This window comes from Arachis hypogaea, chromosome 11, assembly GCF_003086295.3.
Source record: "Arachis hypogaea cultivar Tifrunner chromosome 11, arahy.Tifrunner.gnm2.J5K5, whole genome shotgun sequence".
In the NCBI taxonomy this organism is placed as follows: domain Eukaryota; kingdom Viridiplantae; phylum Streptophyta; class Magnoliopsida; order Fabales; family Fabaceae; genus Arachis; species Arachis hypogaea.
In genome coordinates, this window is record NC_092046.1 from 140,826,196 (window position 1) to 140,854,014 (window position 27,819).

At 32.9% G+C, this 27,819-nt stretch overlaps 2 protein-coding genes across 2 annotated transcripts; one reads left to right on the forward strand and one right to left on the reverse strand.

The window, feature by feature from the left end:
* The first annotated feature begins 7,099 nt into the window (after positions 1–7,099).
* LOC112723036 (vesicle-associated protein 1-3) lies at positions 7,100–9,816 on the forward strand. The gene is made up of 9 exons (XM_025774254.3): positions 7,100–7,409; positions 7,497–7,561; positions 7,665–7,735; positions 7,820–7,901; positions 7,983–8,098; positions 8,193–8,372; positions 8,517–8,717; positions 9,097–9,174; positions 9,488–9,816. Exons 2-9 carry the CDS (start codon positions 7,510–7,512, stop codon positions 9,602–9,604), a joined length of 897 nt encoding a protein of 298 aa, XP_025630039.1. The 5' UTR covers positions 7,100–7,409; positions 7,497–7,509; the 3' UTR covers positions 9,605–9,816.
* Positions 9,817–9,915: 99 nt separating this feature from the next.
* On the reverse strand, positions 9,916–13,749 carry LOC112723035 (sodium/hydrogen exchanger 1). Its single transcript, XM_025774253.3, has 14 exons — positions 13,474–13,749; positions 13,126–13,244; positions 12,926–13,023; positions 12,772–12,831; positions 12,641–12,687; positions 12,358–12,552; positions 12,176–12,231; positions 11,997–12,063; positions 11,797–11,897; positions 11,629–11,730; positions 11,275–11,413; positions 11,124–11,186; positions 10,954–11,037; positions 9,916–10,668 (listed from the first exon to the last, which is right to left on the reverse strand). Exons 1-14 carry the CDS (start codon positions 13,630–13,632, stop codon positions 10,303–10,305), a joined length of 1,656 nt encoding a protein of 551 aa, XP_025630038.1. The 5' UTR covers positions 13,633–13,749; the 3' UTR covers positions 9,916–10,302.
* Between the last annotated feature and the right edge of the window lie 14,070 nt (positions 13,750–27,819).

Below are 27,819 nucleotides of genomic sequence, written 5' to 3' on the forward strand. Positions count from 1 at the left end.
AAGGGCCAAAGAAGAGCTACAACCACAGCCAGGTGGAAAAACTGAAGAAATACAGGTCGGCGAAGAGGAAGGGAAGAATTCTAGCATAGGAGCCAACCTAGGGGAAACCCTGAAGCAAGGGTTGACTAAGCTCCTAAGAGACAATTCTGACCTCTTCGCCTGGAAGGCTTCCGACATGCCCGGGATAGACCCCGAGCTCATGTCCCACAAGCTCTCGGTACATCCGGGATCCCGACCTGTACAACAGAAAAGGCGCAAGCTCAGCCCAGAACGAGCCCTAGTGGTGGAAGAGCAAGTTCAGGCACTCCTAGAAGCTGGCTTCATTAGAGAAGTTAAATACCCAACATGGCTAGCAAATGTAGTTCTAGTCAAGAAGCAAAACGGCAAATGGAGGATGTGTGTTGACTACACTGACTTAAATAAGGCATGTCCCAAAGACCCTTATCCACTCCCGAGTATTAATACTCTAGTGGACTCTAGCTCGGGATATCAATACTTGTCGTTCATGGATGCCTACTCGGGATATAACCAAATCCCAATGTATGAGCCAGACCAGGAGAAAACATCATTCATCATGCCCAGAGCAAATTTTTGCTACGTGGTCATGCCATTTGGATTAAAAAATGCAGGGGCCACATACCAAAGGCTGATGAACAAGGTGTTTGCTTCTCACCTTGGGCGCTTAATGGAAGTCTATGTAGACGACATGTTAGTAAAAACCAAAGAAGAAGCCGACCTCTTGGCGGACCTTTCGCAAGTATTCGACACCATAAGGTTACACGGGATGAGGCTAAATCCCGCAAAGTGTACCTTCGCGGTGGAGGCCGGAAAATTCCTAGGATTCATGCTAACACAGAGAGGGATTGAAGCAAATCCCGATAAGTGTAAAGCTATCCTGGAAATGAGGAGCCCGACTTGCTTAAGAGAGGTTCAGCAACTGAATGGCCGACTTGCAGCCCTCTCTAGATTTTTGGCAGGATCGGCACTAAAATCCTTCCCACTGTTTTCTTTATTAAGGAAGGGATGCCAGTTCGAATGGACTCCAGAATGTGAAGGAGCGTTCCAGGAGTTCAAAAGGTTCTTGAGCCGACCACCAATACTAACCCGACCTCTAGCTGGAGAAGACCTCGTCCTTTATTTGTCCGTAGCAGACAAAGCTGTCGCATCAGCCCTGATAAGGGAGGACGAGGTCGAACAACATCCAGTTTACTTCATCAGCAAAGTTCTACAGGGCCCCGAGCTAAGGTACCACAAACTAGAAAAGTTTGCCTACTCCTTAGTAATAGCCTCACGAAGGCTACGACCTTACTTTCAAGCACATACAATAAAAGTCCAGATGAACCAACCCATGAAGCAAATCCTCCAGAAAACGGATGTTGCAGGGAGAATGGTTCAATGGGCAATAGAGCTCTCTGAGTTCGACTTGAAATATGAAACTCGGACAGCAATCAAAGCCCAATGCCTCACCGACTTCATAGCAGAATACGCGGGAGATCAAGAGGAAAAGCCAACTACATGGGAACTCTATGTAGATGGATCCTCGAACAAGACAGAAAGTGGTGCAGGCATAATACTGGCCGACGAAAGGGGAACTCAAATAGAGGTATCCCTCAAATTTGAATTCCCAGCTTCAAATAATCAGGCAGAATATAAGGCCCTGATTGCAGGATTGAAGCTGGCCGAAGAAGTCGGTGCAACAAAAGTGATGATATACAGTGACTCTCAGGTGGTGACCTCCCAGATAAATGGAGAGTATCAGGCCAAAGACCCAAACATGAAGAGATACCTGGAAAAGACCCAATGATAAGGCCTAGGTCCAAACGAAAGGCCCAATCCAAAGGATTGAGCCTCGCCCTATACCGACCTTCACCCCACGAAGTCGGTCCCCACCACGACTTGCTCTAAAGAAGTCGGGACGAAGATTAGCTGGCAGATAAACATCCATTCGAATGAGTAATTGTCCCTAAAATCTCTCTACCCACTTCCTGGAGCCATATCCCAACCTCCCTAAGATAAAGGGACGGTTATTCCCCATAAATAATGGAACTACACCAGCGGTGGTTATGGGTTCACCACTATAAATACACTGACACTTCTCAGGTATCTCAAAAGCCGAATACTCTCTAGACCTGTTTTGCTCCCTTTGCTGACTTTGGCATCAGAGTGTCTTTGCAGGTACCACCCCCCATTCTCTCATACCGAAGTCGGACGGGGGCCTTGGATCATCAATCCGCTTGGATACTTCCTCATTCAGACGATTGGGCCAGCCAAACTAATCCAATCCAATAATCTCCGGTTACCCATCGTAACAATAACCATAACAAAAACAATAATTAAGGTTTCTAAGCAGGATCATACACTCGTTAAAAAATTACAAAAATACAATTATAGAATTTATTATTTTGAATCTTAATTGTGTTTTTTTATTTGGATGGTAGGTCTGTTTAATTACAAAAATAAAATTTTAAAAAATATTTTATTGAAAAAAATAGAGTTGATGTTTAAAACAAATTAAAATTTTACAAAAACCAATAAAAAGAAGAAGGTTTAATTATTTTATTGGTCCTTATAATTTTACCAAATTTTTAATTAGATTTTTGTATTTTTTTTCAATTGGATCCTACATTATTTTTAATTTTATAATTAAGACATTTTCATATCAAAAAGTTAAAATTAACAAAATATTTATCCCAAAATATATGAATCAAATATCTAATTAGATTTTTAATTATAAATATTTTTAATTTACAAAAAAATATTCAGTTAATTATAATATTTTTACACTAAAAAAGATTTAATTATAAAATTTAAAATAATATAAAAATTCAATTGAAAAAAAAAAGTATAAAGACTTAATTATAAATTTAATAAAATTATAAAGACTAACAGAATAATTAAATTAAGAAAGAAATATATATGAGGAATAATACAACCTATATTTACATTTACAAATACAAATTCTAAAACTTTTTTTTTAACTTGAATTCTAAAACCTTATTTGTTCTATTTGTTGAATGAAAAAATTTTCATTTTTTAATGAGTAGTTTTTTTTTTATTGGACTATATTTATCCATAGTTGGGCTACTCGTCTTTCTACCCAAAATCATTTCTCTTTGGTGAAACCAACCGAGTTATACAGTGGAAATTGACTTGGACTAGATGAGAGGTGTAACTCACTTTTTTGTTTAAATAACAAGTGTTGGATATAAATTTCATTCTATGAATACAACAATCTATTCATTAACAATAAATTTTTAAATAAAATTTAAATTTATAATAAATTAATTTTTAACTTATGGATCGAGTTGAACGAGGAAAAAACAATTGGGGAGGTAGATTCTGAAAAAAATTATTTTGTAATTACAAGAACCTTATTCAATGATGAATAGTGAAATACCATGGAGTCGCTGTCAAATCCTTTTAGATAATGTTGACGATAACAACAACTACTTCAATGAATGAATCCATATCAAGGTTCTTGTTGATGCAACTTTTTATTTCTCTAATAATAACATTGACAATACCCACTTTACCTACATTCTTTTTCTACAATGTATCATTTGCTGAAGTATACAACTAGAACTAGAAAGATGGCAAGTAGGCATTATTATTTGGTGACCCATTTATTTCATATCTGATTTAACTAATCTTTTAGGTTGTGTTTGTTTTTAGGTATGAATTATTAAAATAGATATATTGAGATACAAAATTATATTTAATAGATAAAATATAAATATAAATATTATATCTAAAAATATTAAATTAATATATTTTATATTTTTTTGACAGAAAAATATAAAAATACTAACAAAAAATATATTTTATTTTTTTATTTTTCTTTTATTATTGTATTAATTTTTTATAATTATATTATTTATTATTATATTTTTTTCTAAAATTTTTGTATGAAAAATATAATAATAAATTAAACTTTTATAATTTATTTTTTTTATATTTAGTCAATTATTAAACAAAATATAAAAATAATAAATTTTATATCTTTATTTTTTATATCTTATTTTCAGCATCCTGATTGTTTATCTTGTCCATCTAAATTCATTATATTAAACAAGTAATATAGTAGTTAATTAATCTAAAGGAAGACAGATATAAAAGATATAAAGAAAACATTTTTTGTTTAAAGCTGGGATTTTGTTTTCTTTCTTTTGTTTTGTTTTTACTTAATTATCAGGTAAAGGCGTAAAGCGAAAGCAAGAAAGAAAATACAGAACAAAAATGCTTCTAAAGAAAAGGAAAAGAAAAAGTGAGCAAAATTTTTGTTTTGCTATAAGACCAATTTTATGATGTATTTTATTTGTTGTCTAATTTTCGTTTAATTTATCTTTTATAATAATTTTTAAATATTTAAAATTTTTTAACTTCTATACTTTTAAATTTGAAATTGATTATTTAATTTTTTTAGTAATTAGACAATAATTTTTAAGCACTATAACAAACACCTTTATATAATATTTTTTTGCTGCTCAACATAGGGTAATATGACATATTATATTGTATCGCTTTTATATTTCCTTTGTTTTGGTCAAAATACTTGTAATTAAAAATAAAGCAGCGTTTGGTGTCAAATTGCTGAAAGTAAATGATAAAAAAGTGATAAAGTATATAAAAGCATACCCCTTTTTTTAAAAGCATTGTTTTTTCTTCTCTTTTTTCTTGACGATTGTCTTTTGTGATTGTTAGCTAGTTTTTTTACAAATGTTTATAATATTATAGTTATTAAAATTGAATTTAATACTTTCAAATTATATAAAAGTTGCTACACACAAATCACAATCTTCAACCATTAAACTATATATATATATATATATATATCTAAAATTAGGGTTGTACCTATTATCAAAGTGCTAGCTAATTATTATATCATAAAGCTTCTAATAGATTAACACTAAATAAATCACGTTTATTTCCTGATTTATTTTTTAATATATTATTATTATTGTTGTTGTTAGTCTAATCTATAAAATAATAATTGTGACGGCATTTGATGATAACCTCTTGGTTCTTTGTGTTAACTAATTATTATCTTACCTAATTTCATATTTATAATTTTACATACTTAATAATAATTTCAAAATGGAATAATAATAATAAGTACACTTGTGTCTATTAATACACTAATAAATATAAGAAGTATAAAGGGTCTGGTGACTATTGTTTTTTCCCATCTTATAATAACAAAATAAATAGATTAAATAAACTCACTCATGTTATTTTTTGCATATATAGAAAGAAAATGCCATATACTAACAAAAAAAATGGCAAATAAAATTTATATATAACAAAATAATAAATAAAACCACTACTACTAATGAGTAGTAGCTAGGTTTTGAAAAAATAAATGAAATATTTTAGAGCTTTTGAATTTCTTTTTTTTATATATACAACATTTTTACTATATGGTAAATATTTTTCCTATAATAAAAAATAAATAATGAATCGTATAACGTAAAGATGCATTGGTGATTATTTGGAATAATAAATTCTCAAGCTAAGTGTAATTGTGATACAGTTTTTATTCTGAAATAAACACACATAAATTTTTAAATGAAATATATAAATATATATAACAATTTTATTTCAGATAAAAAATAATTAAAACTCATAAAACTGTTTTAAGTGTCACTTTCATTCATATAATTTAAAAGATTTTTCTTAAAATATATTATTCTACTTTATTTTTTAATTATTGTTATTACAATTTACAAATTATATGGATATATATGGTTTTTTCAGATTATATGGATATATAGTTATTGTAAGAATTTAAATGTTGATGATATGATGGGGCACCTAATTAATTCGTTTTAAAAGTCAACAATGTGGGACAACTGACAAAGCGTTTTAGTCATTCAGTGAATAAGGTTGATTCCATTTTAACAAAGTTGCAATAAAATTACAAGCAAACAAAGAAGCATATATGTATGTATTTATTAAGATGAATTACAATTAAATATCAAATTAATTGAATGAATTAGTAACTCTAATGAGTAATGATACGACCTTTTACTTTTGTGGTAAGAAAGTAATAATAATTTAATGATTAAATCTCTTGTATTTAAGAATAAGACTTCAATTGGACTTTCATCCAATTATTTTTCCTAGCTTTGGTAAAAGAAATGAGGCGCAGGGAGGGAAGAAGAAGCAGGTCTAGAAGCAAAAAGAATGAATGAATAGAAAAAAAAGAAGGAACACTACTTATTTTAACTTGAAAATATACATATTTTGATAAAATGAATTAAAAAATGATAACAAGCAAAACTATTTTGAAAAGATATGTTTTGTTTGAGAACATAATTCAAACATTTAGTTGACTATTTCTTTTTTATAAAATTATTAATTTAACTATTTTGTGTGAAAATAAAAATACAAAAATTTAAATTAATAATATCATAAAAATTAATGATTAATTAAATAAATTAACAATTGACTTATTTGAATATGTCCTTAAAAATTTTATTAGTCATATTGGTTTCAAAAAAATACAACTATTAATCAAATTAATTATTTTTTCAATTATATAACGATGTTTCATGTTAAATGTTACGTGTTACAAAATAATCAATTAAAAAATGACATATTAACTGATCATTTTGTGACACGTGTATTATGTCAAGTGACACTTAAGGTAATATATTATTATTTAATTGATAGAATAATTAAATTGATTAATAGATGTATTTTTAATTTTTAGAGACTAATACAATTAAAAAGTCTTCAAGACCAATTTAAAAAAATAAAGAAAATTGAATATTAATTCAATTATTTTTATAAAAGGATAATAATTTAATCAAATATATTAATATCATTTTTTATTTTTCACAATTTTTTAATAATTTTATTATAAAAATTTTAATTTTATACAAATTAATAACTAAAAATTATTAGATGATAATTTAATCAAATCTATTAAATTATTTAATAATGTTTAACAAACAATTTTCTATGAAATTAAGCGATATTCTACCAAATTTTAATTATGTTTTGCTAAGGAAAATAGGTAGTAAAATGAAGAGTAAGAAAAAGGGGCAGGTGTGAAAGGAGTAAGGAAGGTACAACTACAACTACAGCTTCTTCAACCGCTTAGAGTTAGAGCGAGTGAGTTAGACCCAACTGGCAACTGCCATTGACGTAACCGACGCCCACTGTCTCCCTCCCATTTCCCAATGTAACAACTAACAACAACTCACCACCACATCTCTCTTTCTTTATTTTATTATTTCTTTTTCTTTTCATTATTCTAATTTCCACTTCTCTTCTCCTTCTCACTCATTTCATAATTCATTCGTATGAATCTCATTCTCTCTCTCTGTCTCTCTGCACGCACATCACACCATCCTCTTCAATTCTTCTTCTTCTTCCATCTCTCTTTTCTTAGGGTTCCATTCCACGTACGGTTACCGCCATTTCCAATGCTCAATTCTACGTACACTCATTCAATTCAGTCTTGACGCTCTTTTTTTTGTTCTCATTTGTAGAAACACCAGAGCCATGACGACCACCGAGCTTCTTCAAATCCAACCACCCGAACTCAGATTTCTCTGTAAGTCCATCTTCTTCACCAACCACTTACACTTAACAGCTTCTTCTGTATATCTACTCTTCATTAATTCACATTCTTTCTTTCTTTCTTCTTTGCGGTGTAGTTGAATTAAAGAAACAAAGCTCGTGCCAGGTTCACATTGTAAACAACTCCGAGCAGTATGTTGCTTTTAAGGTACTTTCGTTTCTTTCTTTTCTAAAACCAATCTTGAATGAATATGCAAAAGTAAAAAAATCTCAACTTTGAATCAATGTGCAGGTGAAAACAACGTCTCCAAAGAAATATTGTGTTAGACCTAACTTAGGCATCATCAAGCCAAAGGAAACATGTGATTTTACTGGTATTCTTTTCTTCTTCTAGTTCTAAAACCCTTGTATATGCATAATTGTGTTATATACATGTATTGTGTTGGATGATGCAGTTACTATGCAAGCTCAGCGAACAGAACCACTTGATATGCAATGCAAAGACAAATTTCTCATTCAGAGCACAATTGTCCCCTTCGGAACTACTGAAGATGACATCACCTCTGATATGGTTAATTAGTTTTCTGTCATTAACACTTGGTTCAATAGTAGCCCTATTGTTTTCTTGGATGATTTTGAAGCGTTTCTTTTATTTATTTCTGCAGTTTGCAAAAGATAGTGGGAAGTATATTGAGGAGAAGAAACTGAGGGTGGTCCTCATCAGCCCATCTTCTTCCCCGGTTTTGCTTCCAGTAAATGGCGATGCAAAGCAGGAATCAAACAAAGTTCCTATGGAAAAAGATAGGGTGCCTAGTGGAGTTGAGAACATACCTCCTCCTCTGAAGGTGATCTCATAGACAATTTGTATATGTAGATCATCAATATTTTTTGTTCATCATGGTGATGCCATAGAATTTTATCTTCCGTGCTTTGCTTAATGAATAATGATAAATAATATTTTCTTTCCCGTTATTCATTTCTTGTGGCAGGTTTCTGAGGAATTCAAAGGTTTGGAAACAGCCAAGAATACGGAAGAAGACAGAAGGGATGAGGATGTTGTTGCAAGACATTCTGAGAATGAGAATGTGCCTGATATAAAGCCCGAAAAAGATGCTGCACAGTTGAATTCAGCTGAGGAATGTGAGCAATTGAAATCAAGGCTAAGTATAATGGATACAAAGCTAAGAGCGGTGAGATTTCTTTAATCTATATTGAACTATATGTAAAAGTCATTTTAATTTCAAGATTTTTATTTCGCAGTTTAATATAACTCTAAAATGTCTGCTGCGAAAATTAGAACAATCACACCATTCTTTTAGCTAACAGCTGAACCTAAGTAGCGGAATGATTGTCAATTCTAAGTTTAAAACATTCTTGGTATTACTGAAAAAACTTTCAGGAAAAAAAAATTATGTGTGATAATTTTCTAGTGCTATGAGTGCCATAAAAGGTTGTTACAAGATACCTTGGTATATGATTCGAATTTCAATCCCTTTTTAGCAATTTTTCTTTATTGTGTGTGTTTGTGAGCTTCAAAGATGAAACCAATTAACATTATGATGTTTGCAGGCTGACGTAACCATCTTGAAGCTGGATGAGGAGATGCGAATGAACACTCAAGAAAAAGATTTGCTTAGAAAAGAGTTGGTAGGTTTCCTTATCTGTCCATAGTTACAAACCGAGAAACTATGTGAATCCTGTTTCCACTTGCTCAAGTGTTAATAATAATAAGCTTAAATGTTCATCAGTGGCTCCCCTTGGCAAAAAACTTGGTAGCAACTATTATATATATTTTCCTCATATTAGTAAATTATATATCCCTTCCAATGAGAAGTGAGTTCACCTTTGTTTACATTCTTATTGTGGGCTGATGTTATTCTGATGCAATTTTGTTATAAAATTTTGTTGTTGATTGATAAATTTTCAATGTCTGATATGGAGTTTTTCCATGTTTTGTTAGGAGGATATGAGGAGGAAAGTCGATATGAGAAGAGTTCAGGCTGGTGGGTTTCCATTACTGTTTGTTTGCATGGTTGCTCTTGTCAGTGTGGTACTTGGTTACTATATTCATCCATAAGGTATAGAAAACTCTGCCGCTTGTTTGTAGAGAATAGCCCACATTCTGAAATCATGGATTTCTCTGTAATGATTATACACAGGATTATTCATTTGTTTATTGTGATGGTTTTACTCGAGATGTTGATAATGTGATACGGGATGCTGTGTGAAATGAATGTACAGTGAACTATTCCTTCCTTTTCAATAATAGCTAGCCTTTTGATGTTTTTACTTTTTATAGCCCTATTTGTTGTCTGGCTTCTTAGAACTTCCCGCAATTATAGGACTCTCAAACTTCTCCTTCAAAAAATAATCGTAATACAATCTAGCTTGCCGAAAGTGAAAACTGTATTAACTAACTGTCAGCACCTTTTCATCGATAATTTTATACACACAAAAAAAGACACACCCAAAAATACAATCATCTGGCCCAATCAAGTTGCAAGTTACAAGCAATCAATCCCACCCTTCTCTCTCTATGTCAGCAAAAACAGGGGGGGCGCAAAACCAACACAAAAAAACCCCACGTCAGAAAAGAAAATGTTGACAATTTCACATTCCTTCTATAACCTTTTCGTGGTATATTTTTTCCTTTATTCTTGTATCCCTTTTTGGTATTATCTGAAACTGAAATCTTCTAACTATAGGCTATATTGCACAACCGAAAGCCGATTTTATGCCATAACCACAATATAAAATCAGTAGTATCCTCACAAATCATAAGTTTTCTTCAGCTGTAGGTGAAGTAATTGAACGCCACTGCGGAAGACCCGGTTCAAGGGGTGAACCTGGAACGTAAGGTACAAAACCCCTCCCACCAAAGACAGGACGCATAACAGAGTCATCAAACTTGCGCCAATAATGGTGTACTCCACGATTAGTCATGTTCAGAAGCATACGCAATCGGTTTGGGCTAGGCCCATTTACACTGTCACCATTGTTGGGCCCCGAGTCATGGTGTCCATTGCTCAATAGGGGCTCTGTCAGTGTCTTTGGGGTCGATGGTGGGGACGGTATGCTGATTATATGTTTGGAAGAAGGAAGCAGTAACCTCACAAGTGGCTTTGTCATCATCCCAAACACCTGCACTTATTCAAAAGTTACAACAAAATGAATTATGGTCCTTCCTTTCTTTTTTAAAACATTATTACAAATATATATCATGCTGGGATCACATCACACGTATGAGAAAATGATGCATTGACACTACTGTTTTTCAAATCCACCAAAGTCCCCCTTTTCCTTTCACGGTTAACTAGTATATCATCACTACATTGCTTAGTGTTGACTTTTAGTTCAATATTTTCAATCAAACACTTGTTTTATTACTTACAAACCAAGTTGATCAAGAAAAGATTAGTGTCTAACCACTGTGCTGAAGAGAACAACAGAAATGGTACTAGTGATCATGATGGCATTCTCACGCGACTCAGAGTGGCCTAGCCCTGTAAACTGCATGTCAAAGATTCAGTTTATTACTAAACCAGACACAGATTTAGTTAGTATTGAAAGCTAGCCATGAAGTTTGATTACTTCACCTGGTTGTAAGCAAGTGCTATAGAAACAGCACCTCGCATGAGACCAGACCACCAGATTGTGACCTGTGAAACAAGATCATAGGAGACAGGAGTCATGTACCAAGGAAGGCTCTGAAAAGAAATTGAAACAGTAGGTAAAGAAAACACATACTTGTTGCTTCATGTCAATTTTCACATGTGGGGATTTCTGGAGCAAATTGGATAAGAATGAGAGAGGGAAAACAAATGCTGCTCTTCCAACTAGGATAAGTCCTAGAAGCACTGAACTGATCCCAACTGATTTTCCAGGACTAATGAATCAAGAGACCAAAAATGTTAATTAAAATTTTCACGTTTTACAAAGTTTATTAATCTAGAAATGGAAAAAGTATAGGTAAACAATAAAAATATTAAACAATGTAAACAATACATATATCGGATGTTCATTTTACAAGTGTACGGATGGTTATTTTAATATTAAAATTTAGAGGGTTAATTTGGAGGTGTAGTGTGTTTTTAGTATTACCTTTGACTTACGAATCGCCACTTCTCTATGTCCAGTGCATCCATCCCAACATAAAGGAAAATAAATATCTCAGCAATGAATGACAATGTTGCAAAAGCATGCCTGCAATAGGTTAATTCAGATCAGCAATCTCATAATAAATCAAATATGTTGAAATTTTTGACGTACTTGGTTGTGACTCTTGAACTTTGGGTAACATTGTGCCATGTGTAGTGAGACATAACTATGCCGCAGAAGAACATGGTCAGAATAGCACTCAAAGCAAATAGCTACAAAAGAAAATAAAATTATTAGTATTGGAATTAATTGCATCAGTAATGAATAGACATGGAAAAATACCTCCATTAAAATTAAAAGGAGATTCTCACCTCAGCAAGCATGTATGAAAGGTAAGCCATCAGTATCATAAGAGCAACCTCACGATTGGTACAATGCCTGCCATTTGTGACAAGGTGTTCAAAATTAGTTCATTCTTTAAATGAAAAAAAAAAATGGACATTAATAATAATAATAATAAAATAATAATAATGATATGGCTAAAATATACCTGATCAACTTGCCAAAATAAAGATTTTTAATAATGTATGCACTAAGCAATCCAACCTAACAAAAAAAAAAAACGGAGAAAAAAGGTTCATTTGGAAAATTGTAATTAATTAGAGTCTCAATAAAAAAGCAGCAGAGACAACTGACAAGGGAACAAAACTCTTGGGTCAGATAGAGACATACTAAAATTCCCAGCACAGTGCTTGCGATGAATAAGTATAAAAAGTTGGCTAATAATTCTGAAGCGGTGGCAAAGTCAATGTGGGAAAGGTCAAAATTCTGAATTGCTTTGAGGAGCACCACAGAAGTAGCATCATTTACTACCCCTTCCCCAAACACTAGGCTGTATAGTAATGGTGTCTCGTCCTGATTAAGCACCTGACATTACCAACACAAGTAGTTTTCATAGTTTAAACAACTATTCTTTAGTTTAAAAAAGGGAGAAAAAGAATCTTGAAATTTTGACCTGCAACGTGCAAACAGAATCTGTTGCTGAAAAAATTGCTCCAATTGCTGCATTTAGGAAAATCACGTAAGAGTTTGAAGGGAATGTTCACTATATCAGAAAGATATTACTACTGTTATAATTAATCATACCTAGATAATCTCCAATCTTGAGTGAACCAAGATCCAATTTCTGGAATAAGTGTATAGCACCTAATCAAAATGAATAACGTTTATAAATGAAAAATTGAGATAAGCAATTAACTTGTCATAACTTTTTCAACAGATTCAGAGTAGAAATTATTACCCAGCGATATGACCGCGAATGATATCAAAGTTCCAACGACTCCGAAGAGAATTATAGTCATAAAATTGCGAAAGAATTGTTTCTTCTTCACTCGAAACCTAGAGTAGCAGAGCAATGTAAGTCAGAAAGAATTAAAGCTTTCAATTGAAATATTAGTTCATTACTTAACACACAAAATTTCAGAAAAACGTAGAACTGACCCGGCATTGAAAATGATAGGTGGGAGAAGGTAAATAAAGAAAAGATCTTCGCTGAAAACGAAAATGTGAGAGCTTCTTCCTCCCGTGTTTAGCAATATGAACACTCCTGTACACAGACCCTACACCGAATCGGGAATCATTATCAGCATTTTAGAGAATTAGTTAGTTAGTTAGTTAACCAACCGAGTGTTCAGCTCACTCGTCCAGTCAGGAATTGAATCCCGCCATACAGCAACCCAATAGTTAGCTACAGACTCTTAAATGGTGGATTAGTCCTTAGCCTGTCGAGCTAAGGATGAAACCAAAAAAAGTTAGTTAGTTAGTTAGTTGCTGGAATGAACTACTCACAATAAGAAGGGCGGTGATGGATTCATTGAGCCATGGATTCTTTTCGAGCAAGTGACCTATTATGATACAAGCGCATAGAAGAGCTACAAAGAGGTTCATTGACACCACTGATGCGTGATCGGAGCTCATCACACTCGTTATTACTTCCTCGTATGCCATCTCTTCTTTTCTCCGCAACCAAAAACACCATTTAAGCAAAAGCAAAAGAAAACAGTAAAGAGAATGCAAATAGTCTAAACTTTAATCATCAACACTGAGCTTCCATGTAATGCAACCAGTTCGCAGTTATATATATGTGTGTGTTATATAGAGCTTATTTGAGCCATCTTTTAAAAAAAGATTTTTTATAATGTTATCTTTTTTAAAAGATATTTTAAGAAAGTAAAATAATTTTATGTTATTTTATATGAAAGATTTTTTTTAGTTATCTTTTATAAAAATAAAAATAATTTTAATTTAAATATTTCCTATAAAAAGATATTTCTTTTAGTTATCTTTTTTAAAAAAATATTTAAAAAAATAAAAATAATTTTATATTTAGATATCTCATATACATTTTTTTTCGAAGTTAGGAGTAAGACTCAACCACGTAATCTCTAGGTGTGAATACGGAGAGATTATGTTATTTGAGTTATAACTCGTTGGCATATAAAAATATATTCTTGGTATCAATTATGTTTAAGTAAAATAATATAAAAGTATTATTTATTTATTTATTATATAAAAAATATTTTTAAAAAATTTAAAAAATATATATAAATTATAACTCCTCAAAAAAATATTTTTTTTATTTTTTTAGTATTTTTATTTTTACTATTAAAAATTTGTCAAATACGTTAAAAAATAAAAAAATCTTTTTTCTTTTAACTTAATAACACCTAAATAAACATATAGTCTTGTTACAAATAGTTTTGTAATATAGTATAAGAGTTTTTATGACTAAAAAATATTCTCACTGAGAGTGTGTTAGAGATATAAGTATTTTTGAATAGTAATATTAGAAAGACAAAATAAATAATTAGAATATATTTTATTTAGTATTTATTAATTATTATAATAATTAATAAAAACTAAATAAGATAAATTTTAATTGTTTATATCTAATTTTTTTTATCAAATATTTTTGTTTTTAAATTAGTTGAATTCTTGGTGAGACAGATCTGGCCGTTGAAGTTGTTATGATGATGGTGAGGTGGATGGATGTGATGGGAGGTTCACAATGGGGACACATATCGGCATGCCATTGCAGTTTGCCGAAGATGAGGGTGCAACTTTCATCATTCTGTCGTCTCAAACTTTCTTCAATTTGATTCCTTCTTTTCCCTCTTTATTCTTATTAATTATTATTACTATAATGTTTTCATCGTCATCCTCATACATAAAAAATTAAAGTGCTAAATTTGAATACTCAAAAAATCAAGCTTGTATTATATCGGTGTTTATTTTTTCATAGTACGAAGCGTCACACGGCCGTTGTATTAAAATTTAAAAGTCCCATGATGTTGTATTGTATAGAATAATATACCGATAATTTTTTATTTTATGTGCAAGCTAAGATAACTTTTACTTTTTGAGCAGTTTAGATGAATATTCAAGTATATGTGTGTGTGTGTCAAAATAAATTATAAATAAAAAGAAAATACATATACTGCCATTTCTTATATATTTTGAAATAAATAAGAAAGATAACCGCTTTATTTAGCTGCAGTTGGGCCACATTCATTTTTAAGGAAAGGTACGAGGAAATGTTTTCTAGATCAAGTATGTATTTTTATAAATAAATAATAACAATGACAATGACAATAGTGTCTTTCTCAGTTAACCAACACCATACCATGGCTGCATCAAATTGACATAATGATTATTCTTCATTATCACATTCTACTTTTTACATTACCACGTGTGGCCCGTCAGCAGTATGTTGCTATGTATGCTCTATATTGTATTTGTGATTGTAATAAAATAAAGATAAACAAAAAATATGAATTGAAATTAAATAAAAAAGATGTATTAAAATAAAAAATAAAAAATAAAAAAATAATTTAAAATTGAATAAAAAATTATTTAATTTTTTATTTAATTTTTTAATATAATAAAAAATAATTTTCCACAACTTAATTTATCTACACTATAATTTGAGAATTGAATTAAAATAACTCACTCAATTTTTTATCTAATTTTTCGATGTAATAACAAAGAGATTCGTTCAATCTTATTTGTCTACACTATGACTTCATCATGAAACCTAAAAAAGGCTCTAATTACTCAATATTATGACTATAATAGTTTAGGATATATTTATAGTCTCTTATTAGGTTAAAACAAAAAAAAAATCCTAAATCCATAAATATAAAATTTAATTTAATAACTAATAAATAAAATTAAAATATATTAAATTAAATTAAATTAAATATCTTAAAAATATAAACTAATAAATTTTAAATAATATTTAAACTTTTTATATTATAAATATTTGAAGTATGTATTAAATGGTTTGAGGAAAAAAAATTTAAATGTTTATATAATTAATATAATAATTTATTATATTATACACTTTGTTAGTTTGTTTTCACATTTATTATTATAGTAATAGACTTATAGTAGTCATTGCCTCATTGGTTCAATTTTAAAAAGAGAAAGTTTAGAGCCATTAAAATTTGGTCAGCACTTAATTAATAAAAAAAAAAATAATTTTATATTATTAAATATAATTTTATATTATTAAAAATATTAATAATAATTAATTGATAACTATAAATTATAAAATTTGATCGGTTCGTCTCCTAATACTCTTCTTTCGAAAAATTTCCCATTCTATCTATAATTAAACAAGACTTTGGCATATATACCTTAAATTCTTGTGGTGGCATGGCAGTCACATTAAGTGATGAGTGGGGTCGTGATTTGCTTTTGTTGAGTGTTACATTAACAGTAATTAGTAATTAATGTATGTGTTAATAATAAGAGTATATGTAGTTAGTAACTTAGTATAATGGATTCTATTTCCCACATGTCTTTGTGGTGTCATTGTACGTATTCCACCACATTGACAGGCCCAAATTCATTGCAAGCATTCCCCATGATTGCTGTCCTTGTTAACAACGACAGTATATACCTACATGCATATTAGAATATACGCTCCGTGCTACTTTAACACATGAAAACCACCGTACATTTCTTGTAGCTAGTGCCTAATGGTAGGGTATTTGCGATACTGTTTCGATTGGTTTAGGGTTAAAAACTCATCCTATTCGAACGCTAATATTATTTATTATACGATTTGAATTGAATGATTTTTTTTATATAATTTGATCCAATATCAAATGATTTAGATAGGATTAAATTTACAGTTTTTTAAATTAAAAAAATTAAATATATATAACAAATTTTAACATTAAATTTTAAATAACCAATAATAACATAATAAATTTTAATAATATTTTAGAAAACTAATAATAATATAACAATAGAAATAAAATTATAAATTAGTTAAAATAAATAAATAAATCTCATTTTAAACATAAAATATTTACTAAATAATAATAATGCATGAATAATATAATAAAAATGTATATCAAATTTATTATATTATAAGTAAAATTGTAAATATGATAATAAAATAATAATATTTAGTATATTGTGTGGTTTGAATTGGATTGTGTCAGTTTTAAAAGATAGATTTAAAATTCAATCTAATTTATACAGTTTGACAAAAATAAAATTTAATCAAATTCAAATTAATATTATTTTAATTGATTTTCGATTTAGATTAAATTGGATGAACGGTATAATTTGAATCTATTTAAATTTAAATATCCTGACTAGTGGCATATGTTATCGAATAATGAAAATATGAGCCAAAATATACAATTTTTCCTTTAGTTCTGTAATCCAAACATTTTCCATTTCCTATGATATTGTTACCTTCATGCGATGATGCATGATGCAGTTTTTTCTTTTTAATAGTAAATTGCAATATGTATAATATCTGTTGGATTATATTTGCCAAAACTAATATTTTATTATGGTCAATTATATATGATATTGTAAAAAATAATCTCACCACAAAGATTACAAATTTTTATAGTTAATAAAGATAAAGAGCATAGAGCGAAGGTTCATAAAAAAAAAAGAGATTTATCATTATCAAATTTATAATTTTTATCGTAGATAAATTTTGTTATTTAATCAAATTGAGTTGGTTTAGTGGTTAGTTCACAATTTATTGGCTAGCAACAAACTCTTAAATAGAGCTCAATACTGTAACGGATTGATCATTGACCTGTCGAATTAAAAAATACCGTAGAAAACTACAAAATTTTTTTTTGTTATTTTTATTTTAAAAATAATTAATCTTTTATTTTATTATTTTATCAGTTCTTTTATTTTAAAAGATATTAATGCCCGCATTAATTAACATTATAGATGATTCAAAAAGCCTTCAGTTATGAAAATATTTGATAAATAAAAAATATTAGTTAAAAATAGTTAAAATTTATTTTATTTAATATTTATTAATTATTACAATAATTAATAAATATTAAATAAGATAAATTTTAACTTTTTTTTTTATTTTTCTAACATTATCGTTATATTAAGTAATACTTTTTTGTTTTGGTTCAGTTATTAAACAAATGAAAAAGGACATTGACATAATAATCTTTTAAAATACTTGTCTTAGTTTTATTAAACACATTCCAAAGTCGAAACCATGCATATTTGAAACATAAAATGCAGCACCTAAGTGAGGAGGACCCACCCACTTCTGCGACAATCTGAGACATGAGGACACAAATCCTCATTCTTCCACCAAATGCTTAGCTTTTTTGCTAGTTGGTTTGGAAAATCCTCCACTAAATGTTTTATTTTGTCATCAACGGAATTGAGGCTAATTATGATTTTATAAACTAACGAATGTTTGGCTTAGCACGCAACTAAGCATGGATATGATGATGTTATTAGTGTATACAAATACACTTTTTCATTCTGCAGTTAGCAGAAGTTATTGTTAAGTTGTTAATAACACTTTAGCAGTTAGTAATTTTCAATTAATTACAATTATCTTTAATCTGTTATATCAAATACTAACTGTAAATACATTTTTTAATCATATTAGCACACTATAAATACTTGTATTGTAATATTTTTTATCTTTATCTTTTCACTAAAAAAAAATGCCATGACAATTTTTTTTTTAACTTCTTTTCTATTATTTTTTTTCTTTTCTTTCACCTCCTATCTCATATCTGATACCTTACATGGTATCAGAACTCTCGTTCTGATCCATGGATCATACCCCTTTCACACCGCAAAAACGCTCGGCTCCAACCATGGCCTTCATTGCTAATTTTTCAACAACAATCAAACTGGATGAAGACAATTTCAAAGCCTGGAAGCGCCAAGCCCTAACTTGCAGCAAAGCCAACCGATTACAAAGTCACATCACAACAAATTCAATTCCAAGAAAGTACAACACAGTAGAAGATCAAGCCGCAAATAAAATCTCACAAGAATTTGAGGAATGGGAGCAAAAAGATGAATATCTGGTAGCGTGGATGTTGTCTGCAATGGATGAATTTTTTGTAAACAAGGTAGTTGAATATGAGTATGCCTTCCTGGGAGGTTCTTGAAGAACATTTCATAGCCAGAATAAAGTCGAAGATAAAATTGCTGAAGACTCAGCTGAAAGCAATCAAAAAGCATGGCTCATCAGCCACAGAATTCATCGCAAAGATCAATAAGGTAGCGAATTCTCTCTTTTCCCTTGGGACTCTTCTAACCAAAGATGAGTATTTTGAGTGCACACCGGGAGGATTGGACGAAGAATTTAGTGCCTTTATCACTATGGTCAATGGAAGGTCTGATCACATGTCTATTCACGAATTAGAGTCACAGTTGTTAGCTCAGGAAGAAGTAAATGAAAGATTCCGTAAAACAGATTTAAACATGGTGCATGCAAATCTAGTGCACAAAATACCAGATTCAAGCAAAGAAGATGTGGAATATCAAACTCAAACGTCCTATGAGAGCTACTCAAGAGACTATGGCAGAGGACATAGTGGTCGAAGAGGCAGGGAAAAAAGCTTCAGAGGAGGACGTTCTTGGTGGCAGAACAGCAAACCCCAGTGCCAACTGTGTAGAAGAATAGGCCACACCGTGTGGCAGTGCTATCACCGTTTCAACCAAAATTACCAAAACCCAGAGCTTCAACACTCGACCAATGGACCTCCACCACCCAATGATGGGGTGAAACTTTCACCAGCAAAATCAGCAAGCTCAAGCCTTCTATCAACCACAATCCTCCCAATCCCAGTCATACAGACCACAAGCTCAACCCCAACAAATAAATCAAAACCCCCAAGCACTGCTGATGAGCGGATAATTTATACGCTTTTTGGCATTGTTTTTAGTATGTTTTTAGTAGAATCTAGTTACTTTTAGGGATGTTTTTATTAGTTTTTATGTTAAATTCACATTTCTGGACTTCACTATGAGTTTGTGTGTTTTTCTGTGATTTCAGGTATTTTCTGGCTGAAATTGAGGAACTTGAGCAAAAATCAGATTCAGAGGTTGAAGAAGGACTGCTGATGCTGTTGGATTCTGACCTCCCTGCACTCAAAGTGGATTTTCTGGAGTTACAGAACTCAAAATGGTGCACTTCCAATTCCGTTGGAAAGTAGACATCCAGTGCTTTCCAGCAATGTATAATAGTCCATACTTTGCCCAAGTTTAGATGATGCAAACTGGCGTTCAACGCCAGTTCTCTGCCCAATTCTGGCGTCCAGCGCCAGAAACAAGTTGCAAAGTGGAGTTCAATGCCCAAACTGGCACCAAAACTGGCGTTCAACTCCAGGATTGACCTCTACATGTGTAACACTCAAGCTCAGCCCAAGCACACACCAAGTGGGCCCCGGAAGTGGATTTATGCATCAATTACTTACTTCTGTAAACCCTAGTAGCTGGTTTATTATAAATAGGACCTTTTACTATTGTATTAGATATCTTTGGTCTCAGTTTTAATCCATTGTTCATCTTTGGACGCCTAGTTCTTAGATCATGGGGGCTGGCCATTCGGCCATGCCTGGACCTTTCACTTATGTATTTCCAACGGTAGAGTTTATGCACTCCATAGATTAAGGTGTGGAGCTCTGCTGTTCCTCAAAGATTAATGCAAAGTACTACTATTTTCTATTCAACTCATCTTATTTCGCTTCTACGATATTCATTCGCACTTCAACCTGAATGTGATGAACGTGACAATCATCATCATTCCCTATGAACGCGTGCCTGACAACCACTTCCGTTCTACATTAGATTGAATGAGTATCTCTTAGATCTCTTAATCAGAATCTTCGTGGTATAAGTTAGAATGATGGCGACATTCAAGAGAATCCGAAAAGTCTAAACCTTGTCTGTGGTATTCCGAGTAGGATTCAATGATTGAATGGCTGTGACGAGCTTCAAACTCGCGATTGCTGGGCGTAGTGACAGACGCAAAAGGATAGTAAATCCTATTCCAGCATGATCGAGAACCGACAGATGAATAGCCGTGCCGTGACAGGGTTCGTTGACCATATTCACTGAGAGGATAGGATGTAACCATTGACAAGGGTGATGCCTCCAGACGATTAGCCGTGCCGTGACAGGGCATTTGGATCATTTTCCCGAGAGAAGACCGAAAGTAGCCATTGACAATTGTGATGCATTACATAAAGCCAACCATGGAAAGGAATAAGACTGATTAGATGAAGATAGCAGGAAAGCAGAGGTTCAGAGGAACGAAAGCATCTCTATTCGCTTGTCTGAAATTCTCACCAATGATTTACATAAGTATTTCTATCACTATTTTATTAATTATTTTCGAAAACCCCATTACTATTTTATATCCGCCTGACTGAGATTTACAAGGTGACCATAGCTTGCTTCATACCAACAATCTCCGTGGGATTCGACCCTTACTCACGTAAGGTATTACTTGGACGACCCAGTGCACTTGCTGGTTAGTTGTGCGAAGTTGTGAACTATGGTATTGGCATCATGTTTTTGGCGCCACTACCAGGGAAAGAAAGAGCGATGAATTTTACATAATTAAAGTGTAATCACAATTTCTGCGCACCAAGTTTTTGGCGCCGCTGCCGGGGATTGTTCGAGTTTGGACAACTGACGGTTCATCTTGTTGCTCAGATTAGGTAATTTTCTTTTTGTTTTATTTTCAAAAATTTTTCAAAAAGTTTTCAAAATTTTCTCCTTTGTTTTCGAAAAAAAAAATTTCTTTAAAAAAAAATGTTTTCAAAAATAAATTATTCTATGGCTTCAAAACTTTCAAGAATGAATTCTAGAGTTTCATGGTAACATGTTGAATCCTATCTGGCTGAAAAGCCATACCCAAACTCCTTTGGGATTGGTCTTCAACTAATCACCTTAATGGATGTAAATCCATTCTAAAGCTTGAATGGCTATTAAGCCATGTCTGACCCTTTGATTGGAGCTTTAGACTAAAGAGCACAAGATTCCTGGAATTCATATTAAAGATTTTGAAATCCTTATTTTTGTTTTTCGAATAATTTTCGAAAAAAAAATAATAAAAAAAAATTTAGAAAATCATAAAAATCAAAAATATCTTTTGAGTTCTTGTTTGAGTCTTGAGTCAGGTTATAAGTTTGGTGTCAATTGCATGTGCATCTTGCATTTTTCGAAATTCTCATGCATTCATAGTGTTCTTCATGATCTTCAAGTTGTTCTTGGTAAGTCTTCTTGTTTGATCTTTGCATTTGCATGTTTTGTGTCTTTTCTTGTTTTTCATATGCATTCCTGAATTCTTTATGTCTAAGCATTAAAGAATTCTAAGTTTGGTGTCTTGCATGTTTTCTTTGCATTAAAAATTTTTCAAAAATGTGTTCTTGATGTTCATCATGATCTTCATAGTGTTCTTGGTGTTCATCTTGACATTCATAGCATTCTTGCATGCATTCATTGTTTTGATCCATAACTTTCATGCATTGCATCATTTTTCTTGTTTTTCTCTCTCTTCATAAAAATTCAAAAATAAAAAAAATATCTTTCCCTTTTTCTCTCTTAAAATTTCGAAAATTAGATTTGACTTTTTCAAAAATTTTTAAAATCTAGTTGTTTTTATGAGTCAAATCAAATTTTCAATTAAAAAAAATCTTATCTTTTTTAAAATCTTTTTCAAAAATCAAATTTTTTTTTCATTTTTCTGAGTTATTTTCGAAAATTTCAAAAATATTTTTCAAAAATCTTTTTCTTAATTTTACATCATATTTTCGAAAATAATACCATCAATTAATGTTTTGATTCAAAAATTTCAAGTTTGTTACTTACTTGTTAAGAAAGATTCAAACTTTAAGTTCTAGAATCATATCTTGTGATTTCTTGTGAATCAAGTCATTAATTGAGATTTTAAAAATCAAATCTTTTTCAAAAACTAATTTCTATCATATCTTTTCAAAAATATCTTCTTATCTTACCTTTTTCAAAAATTTGATTTCAAAATATCTTTTCTAACTTCCTAACTTCTTATCTTTTCAAAATTTTTTCAACTAACTAACTAACTTTTTGTTTGTTTCTTACCTTTTTCAAAACTACCTAACTAACTCTCTCTCTCTAATTTTCGAAAATATCTCCCCTCTTTTTCAAAATTTCTTTTTAATTAACTAATTATTTTAATTTTTGATTTTTATTTTCGAAAATTACTAACCTTTTTCAAAAACTATTTTCAAAAATCACTAACTCTTTTTCAAAAATTATTTTCGAAAATTTCCCTCTCTCATCTTATTCTATTTATTTATTCATCTACTAACATCTCTTCCTCACCCACCAAAAATCCGAACCCTCTTTCTCTCTCTTTCTGAGTTCAGATTTTTCTCTTCTTCTTTTCTTCTACTAACAATAAGGAACCTCTTTACTGTGACATAGAGGATTCCTCTTCTTTTCTTTTTCTCTTCTCTTTCTTATGAGCAGGGACAGAGAAAAAGGCATTCTTGTTGAAGCTGATCCAGAACCTGAAAGGACTCTGAAGAGAAAACTAAGAGAAGCTAAATTACAACAATCCAGAGACAACCTTATTGAAAATTTCGAACAAGTAAAGGAGATGGCAGCCGAACCCAACAACAATAATGCAAGGAGAATGCTTGGTGACTTTACTGCACCTAATTCCAATTTACATGGAAGAAGCATCTCCATTCCTGCCATTGGAGCAAACAACTTTGAGCTGAAACCTCAGCTAGTTTCTCTGATGCAGCAGAACTGCAAGTTTCATGGACTTCCATCTGAAGATCCTTTTCAGTTCTTAACTAAATTCTTGCAGATCTGTGATACTGTTAAGACTAATGGAGTAGATCCTGAAGTCTACAGGCTCATGCTTTTCCCTTTTGCTGTAAGAGACAGAGCTAGAGTGTGGTTGGACTCTCAACCCAAAGACAGCCTGAACTCTTGGGATAAGCTGGTCACGGCTTTCTTAGCCAAGTTCTTTCCTCATCAAAAGCTGAGCAAGCTTAGAGTGGATGTTCAAACCTTCAGACAAAAAGAGGGTGAATCCCTCTATGAAGCTTGCGAAAGATACAAACAGTTGACCAAAAAGTGTCCTTCTGACATGCTCTCAGAATGGACCATCCTGGATATATTCTATGATGGTCTGTCTGAGTTATCAAAGATGTCATTGAATACTTCTGCAGGTGGATCCATTCACCTAAAGAAAACGCCTGCAGAAGCTCAAGAACTCATTGACATGGTTGCAAATAACCAGTTCATGTACACTTCTGAAAGAAATCCTGTGAATAATGGGACGCCTATGAAGAAGGGAGTTCTTGAAGTTGATACTCTGAATGCCATATTGGCTCAGAACAAAATATTGACTCAACAAGTCAATATGATTTCCCAGAGTCTGAATGGAGTGCAAGCTGCATCCAACAGTACTCAAGAGGCTTCTTATGAAGAAGAAGCTTATGATCCTGAAAACCTTGCAATAGCAGAGGTGAATTACTTAGGTGAACCTTATGGAAACACCTATAATCCATCATGGAGAAATCATCCAAATCTCTCATGGAAGGATCAGAGGCCTCAACAAGGCTTTAATAATGGTGGAAGATACAGGTTTAACAATAGCAAGCCTTTTCCATCATCCACTCAGCAACAGACAGAGAATTCTGAGCAGAATCCATCTAGCTTAGCAAATTTAGTCTCTGATCTATCTAAGGCCACTGTGAGTTTCATGAATGAAACAAGATCTTCCATTAGGAATTTGGAAGCACAAATAGGCCAGCTGAGTAAAATGATCACTGAAATCCCTCCTAGTACTCTCCCAAGCATTACAGAAAAAAATCCAAAAGGAGAGTGCAAGGCCATTGACATAACCAAAATGGCCGAACCCAAAGAGGGAGAGGAGGACGTGAATCCCAAGGAGGAAGACCTCCTGGGACATCCAGTGACCAATAAGGAGCTTCCCTCTGAGGAACCAAAGGACTCTGAGGCTCATCTAAAGACCATAGAGATTCCATTGAACCTCCTTATGCCATTCATGAGCTCTGATGAGTATTCTTCTTCTGAAGAGAATGAGGATGTTACTGAAGAGCAAGCTGCCAAGTTTCTTGGTGCAATCATGAAGCTGAATGCCAAATTATTTGGTATTGAGACTTGGGAAGATGAACCTCCCTTGTTCACAAATGAACTAAGAGATCTGGATCAACTGACATTGCCTCAGAAGAAACAGGATCCTGGAAAGTTCATAATACCTTGTACCATAGGCACCATGATCTTTAAGGCTCTGTGTGACCTTGGTTCAGGAATAAAACTCATGTCCCTCTCTGTAATAGAGAAACTGGGAATCTATGGGGTGCAAGCTGCTAAAATCTCATTAGAGATGGCAGACAATTCAAGAAAACAGGCTTATGGACAAGTAGAGGACGTGTTAGTAAAGGTTGAAGGCATTTACATCCCTGCTGATTTCATAGTCCTAGATACTGGAAAGGAAGAGGATGAATCCATCATCCTAGGAAGACCTTTCCTAGCCACAGCAAGAGCTGTGATTGATGTAGACAGAGGAGAATTAATCCTTCAATTGAATGAGGACAACCTTGTATTTACAACTCAAGGATCTCTCTCTGCATCCATGGAGAGGAAGCATAAAAAGCTTCTCTCAAAGCAGAGTCAAACAAAGCCCCCACAGTCAAACTCTAAGTTTGGTGTTGGGAGGCCACAACCAAACTCTAAGTTTGGTGTTAAACTCCCATATCCAAACTCTAAGTTTGGTGTTGGAGAGTCTCAACAATGCTCTGAACATCTGTGAGGCTCCATGAGAGCCCACTGTCAAGCTATTGACATTAAAGAAGCGCTTGTTGGGAGGCAACCCAATTTTTATTTATCTAACTATATTTTTCTTAGTTATATGTCTTTATAGGTTCATGATCATGTGGAGTCACAAAATAAATATAAAAATTAAAAACGGAATCAAAAACAGTAGAAGAAAAATCACACCCTGAAGAAAGCATCTGCTTGGCGTTCAACGCCAGAACAGAGCATGGTTCTGGCGCTGAACACCCAAAATGGGCATCATCTGGGCGCTAAATGCCAGAATTGCACCCTGGAGAGGAGCTGGCGCTGAACTCCCAGAACAAGCATGGTTCTGGCGTTCAATGCCAGAAATGGGCAACAAATGGGCGTTGAACACCCAAAATGGGCACCAACCTGGCGCTGAACGCCCAGAGTTGTGTGCAAGGGCATTTTGCATGCCTAATTTGGTGCAAGGTTGTAAATCCTTGAACACCTCAGGATCTGTGGACCCCACAGGATCCCCACCTACCTCTACTCACTTCTTCTCACCCCTCACCACTCTCTTTCACACAATCCCATAAACACTCTTCCCCAAAACCCTTCACCAATCACCTCAATCTCTCTTCCCCATTACCTCTTCACCACTCACATCCATCCACTCTTCCCCATAAACCTACCTCATAAACTCCACCTACCTTCAAAATTCAAAATCAATTTCCCACCCAAACCCACCCTATAAGGCCGAAACTTACCCCCCCTCCCTTCCCTATATAAAGCCTTCCATTCTTCCTCATTTTCACACAACACAACCCTCTCTTCTCTTCTTGGCCGAAACACAACCCCTTCTCCCTCTCCTCCATTTCTTCTTCTTCTTCATCTATTCTTTCTTCTCTTGCTCGAGGGCGAGCAAACTTCTAAGTTTGGTGTGGTAAAAGCATAAGCTTTTTGTTTTTCCATTACCATTGATGGCACCTAAGACCGGAGAATCCTCTAGAAAAGGAAAAGGGAAGACAAAAGCTTCCATCTCCGAGTCATGGGAGATGGAAAGGTTCATCTCCAAAGCCCATCAAGACCACTTCTATGATGTTGTGGCCAAGAAGAAGGTGATCCCCGAGGTCCCTTTCAAACTCAAAAGAAATGAGTATCCGGAGATCTGACATGAAATTCAAAGAAGAGGTTGGGAAGTTCTAACAAATCCCATCCAACAAGTCGGCATCCTAATGGTTCAAGAGTTCTATGCCAATGCATGGATCACCAAGAACCATGATTAAAGTAAGAATCCGGATCCAAAGAACTATGTTACAATGGTTCGGGGGAAATACTTAGATTTTAGTCCGGAAAATGTGAGGTTGGCGTTCAACTTGCCAAACATGGAAGAGAACGCACGCCCCTACACAAGAAGAGTCAACTTTGATCAAAGGTTGGACCAAGTCCTCATGGACATATGTGTAGAAGGAGCTCAATGGAAGATTGACTCAAAAGGCAAACCGGTTCAACTAAGAAGACTGGACCTTAAGCCTGTAGCTAGAGGATGGTTGGAGTTCATTCAATGCTCAATCATTCCCACTAGCAACCGGTCTGAAGTTACTATAGACCGGGCCATCATGATCCATAGCATCATGATTGGAGAAGAGGTGGAAGTTCATGAGATTATACCTCAAGAACTCTACAAGGTGGCTGACAAGTCCTCCACTATGGCAAGGTTAGCCTTTCCTCACCTCATTTGCCACCTATGCAATTCGGCTGGGATTGACATAGAGGGAGATATCCTTATTAAAGAGGACAAGCCCATCACTAAGAAAAAGATGGAGCAAGCAAGAGAGCCCATTCATGGAGCTCAAGAGGCGTATGAAGCTCATCACCATGAGATCCCGGAGATGCCTCAAATGCATTTTCCTCCACAAAACTATTGGGAGCAAATCAACACCTCCCTAGGAGAATTAAGTTCCAACATGGGACAACTAAGGGTGGAACATCAAGAGCACTCCATCATCCTTCATGAAATAAGAGAAGATCAAAAAGCAATGAGGGAGGAGCAACAAAGACAAGGAAGAGACA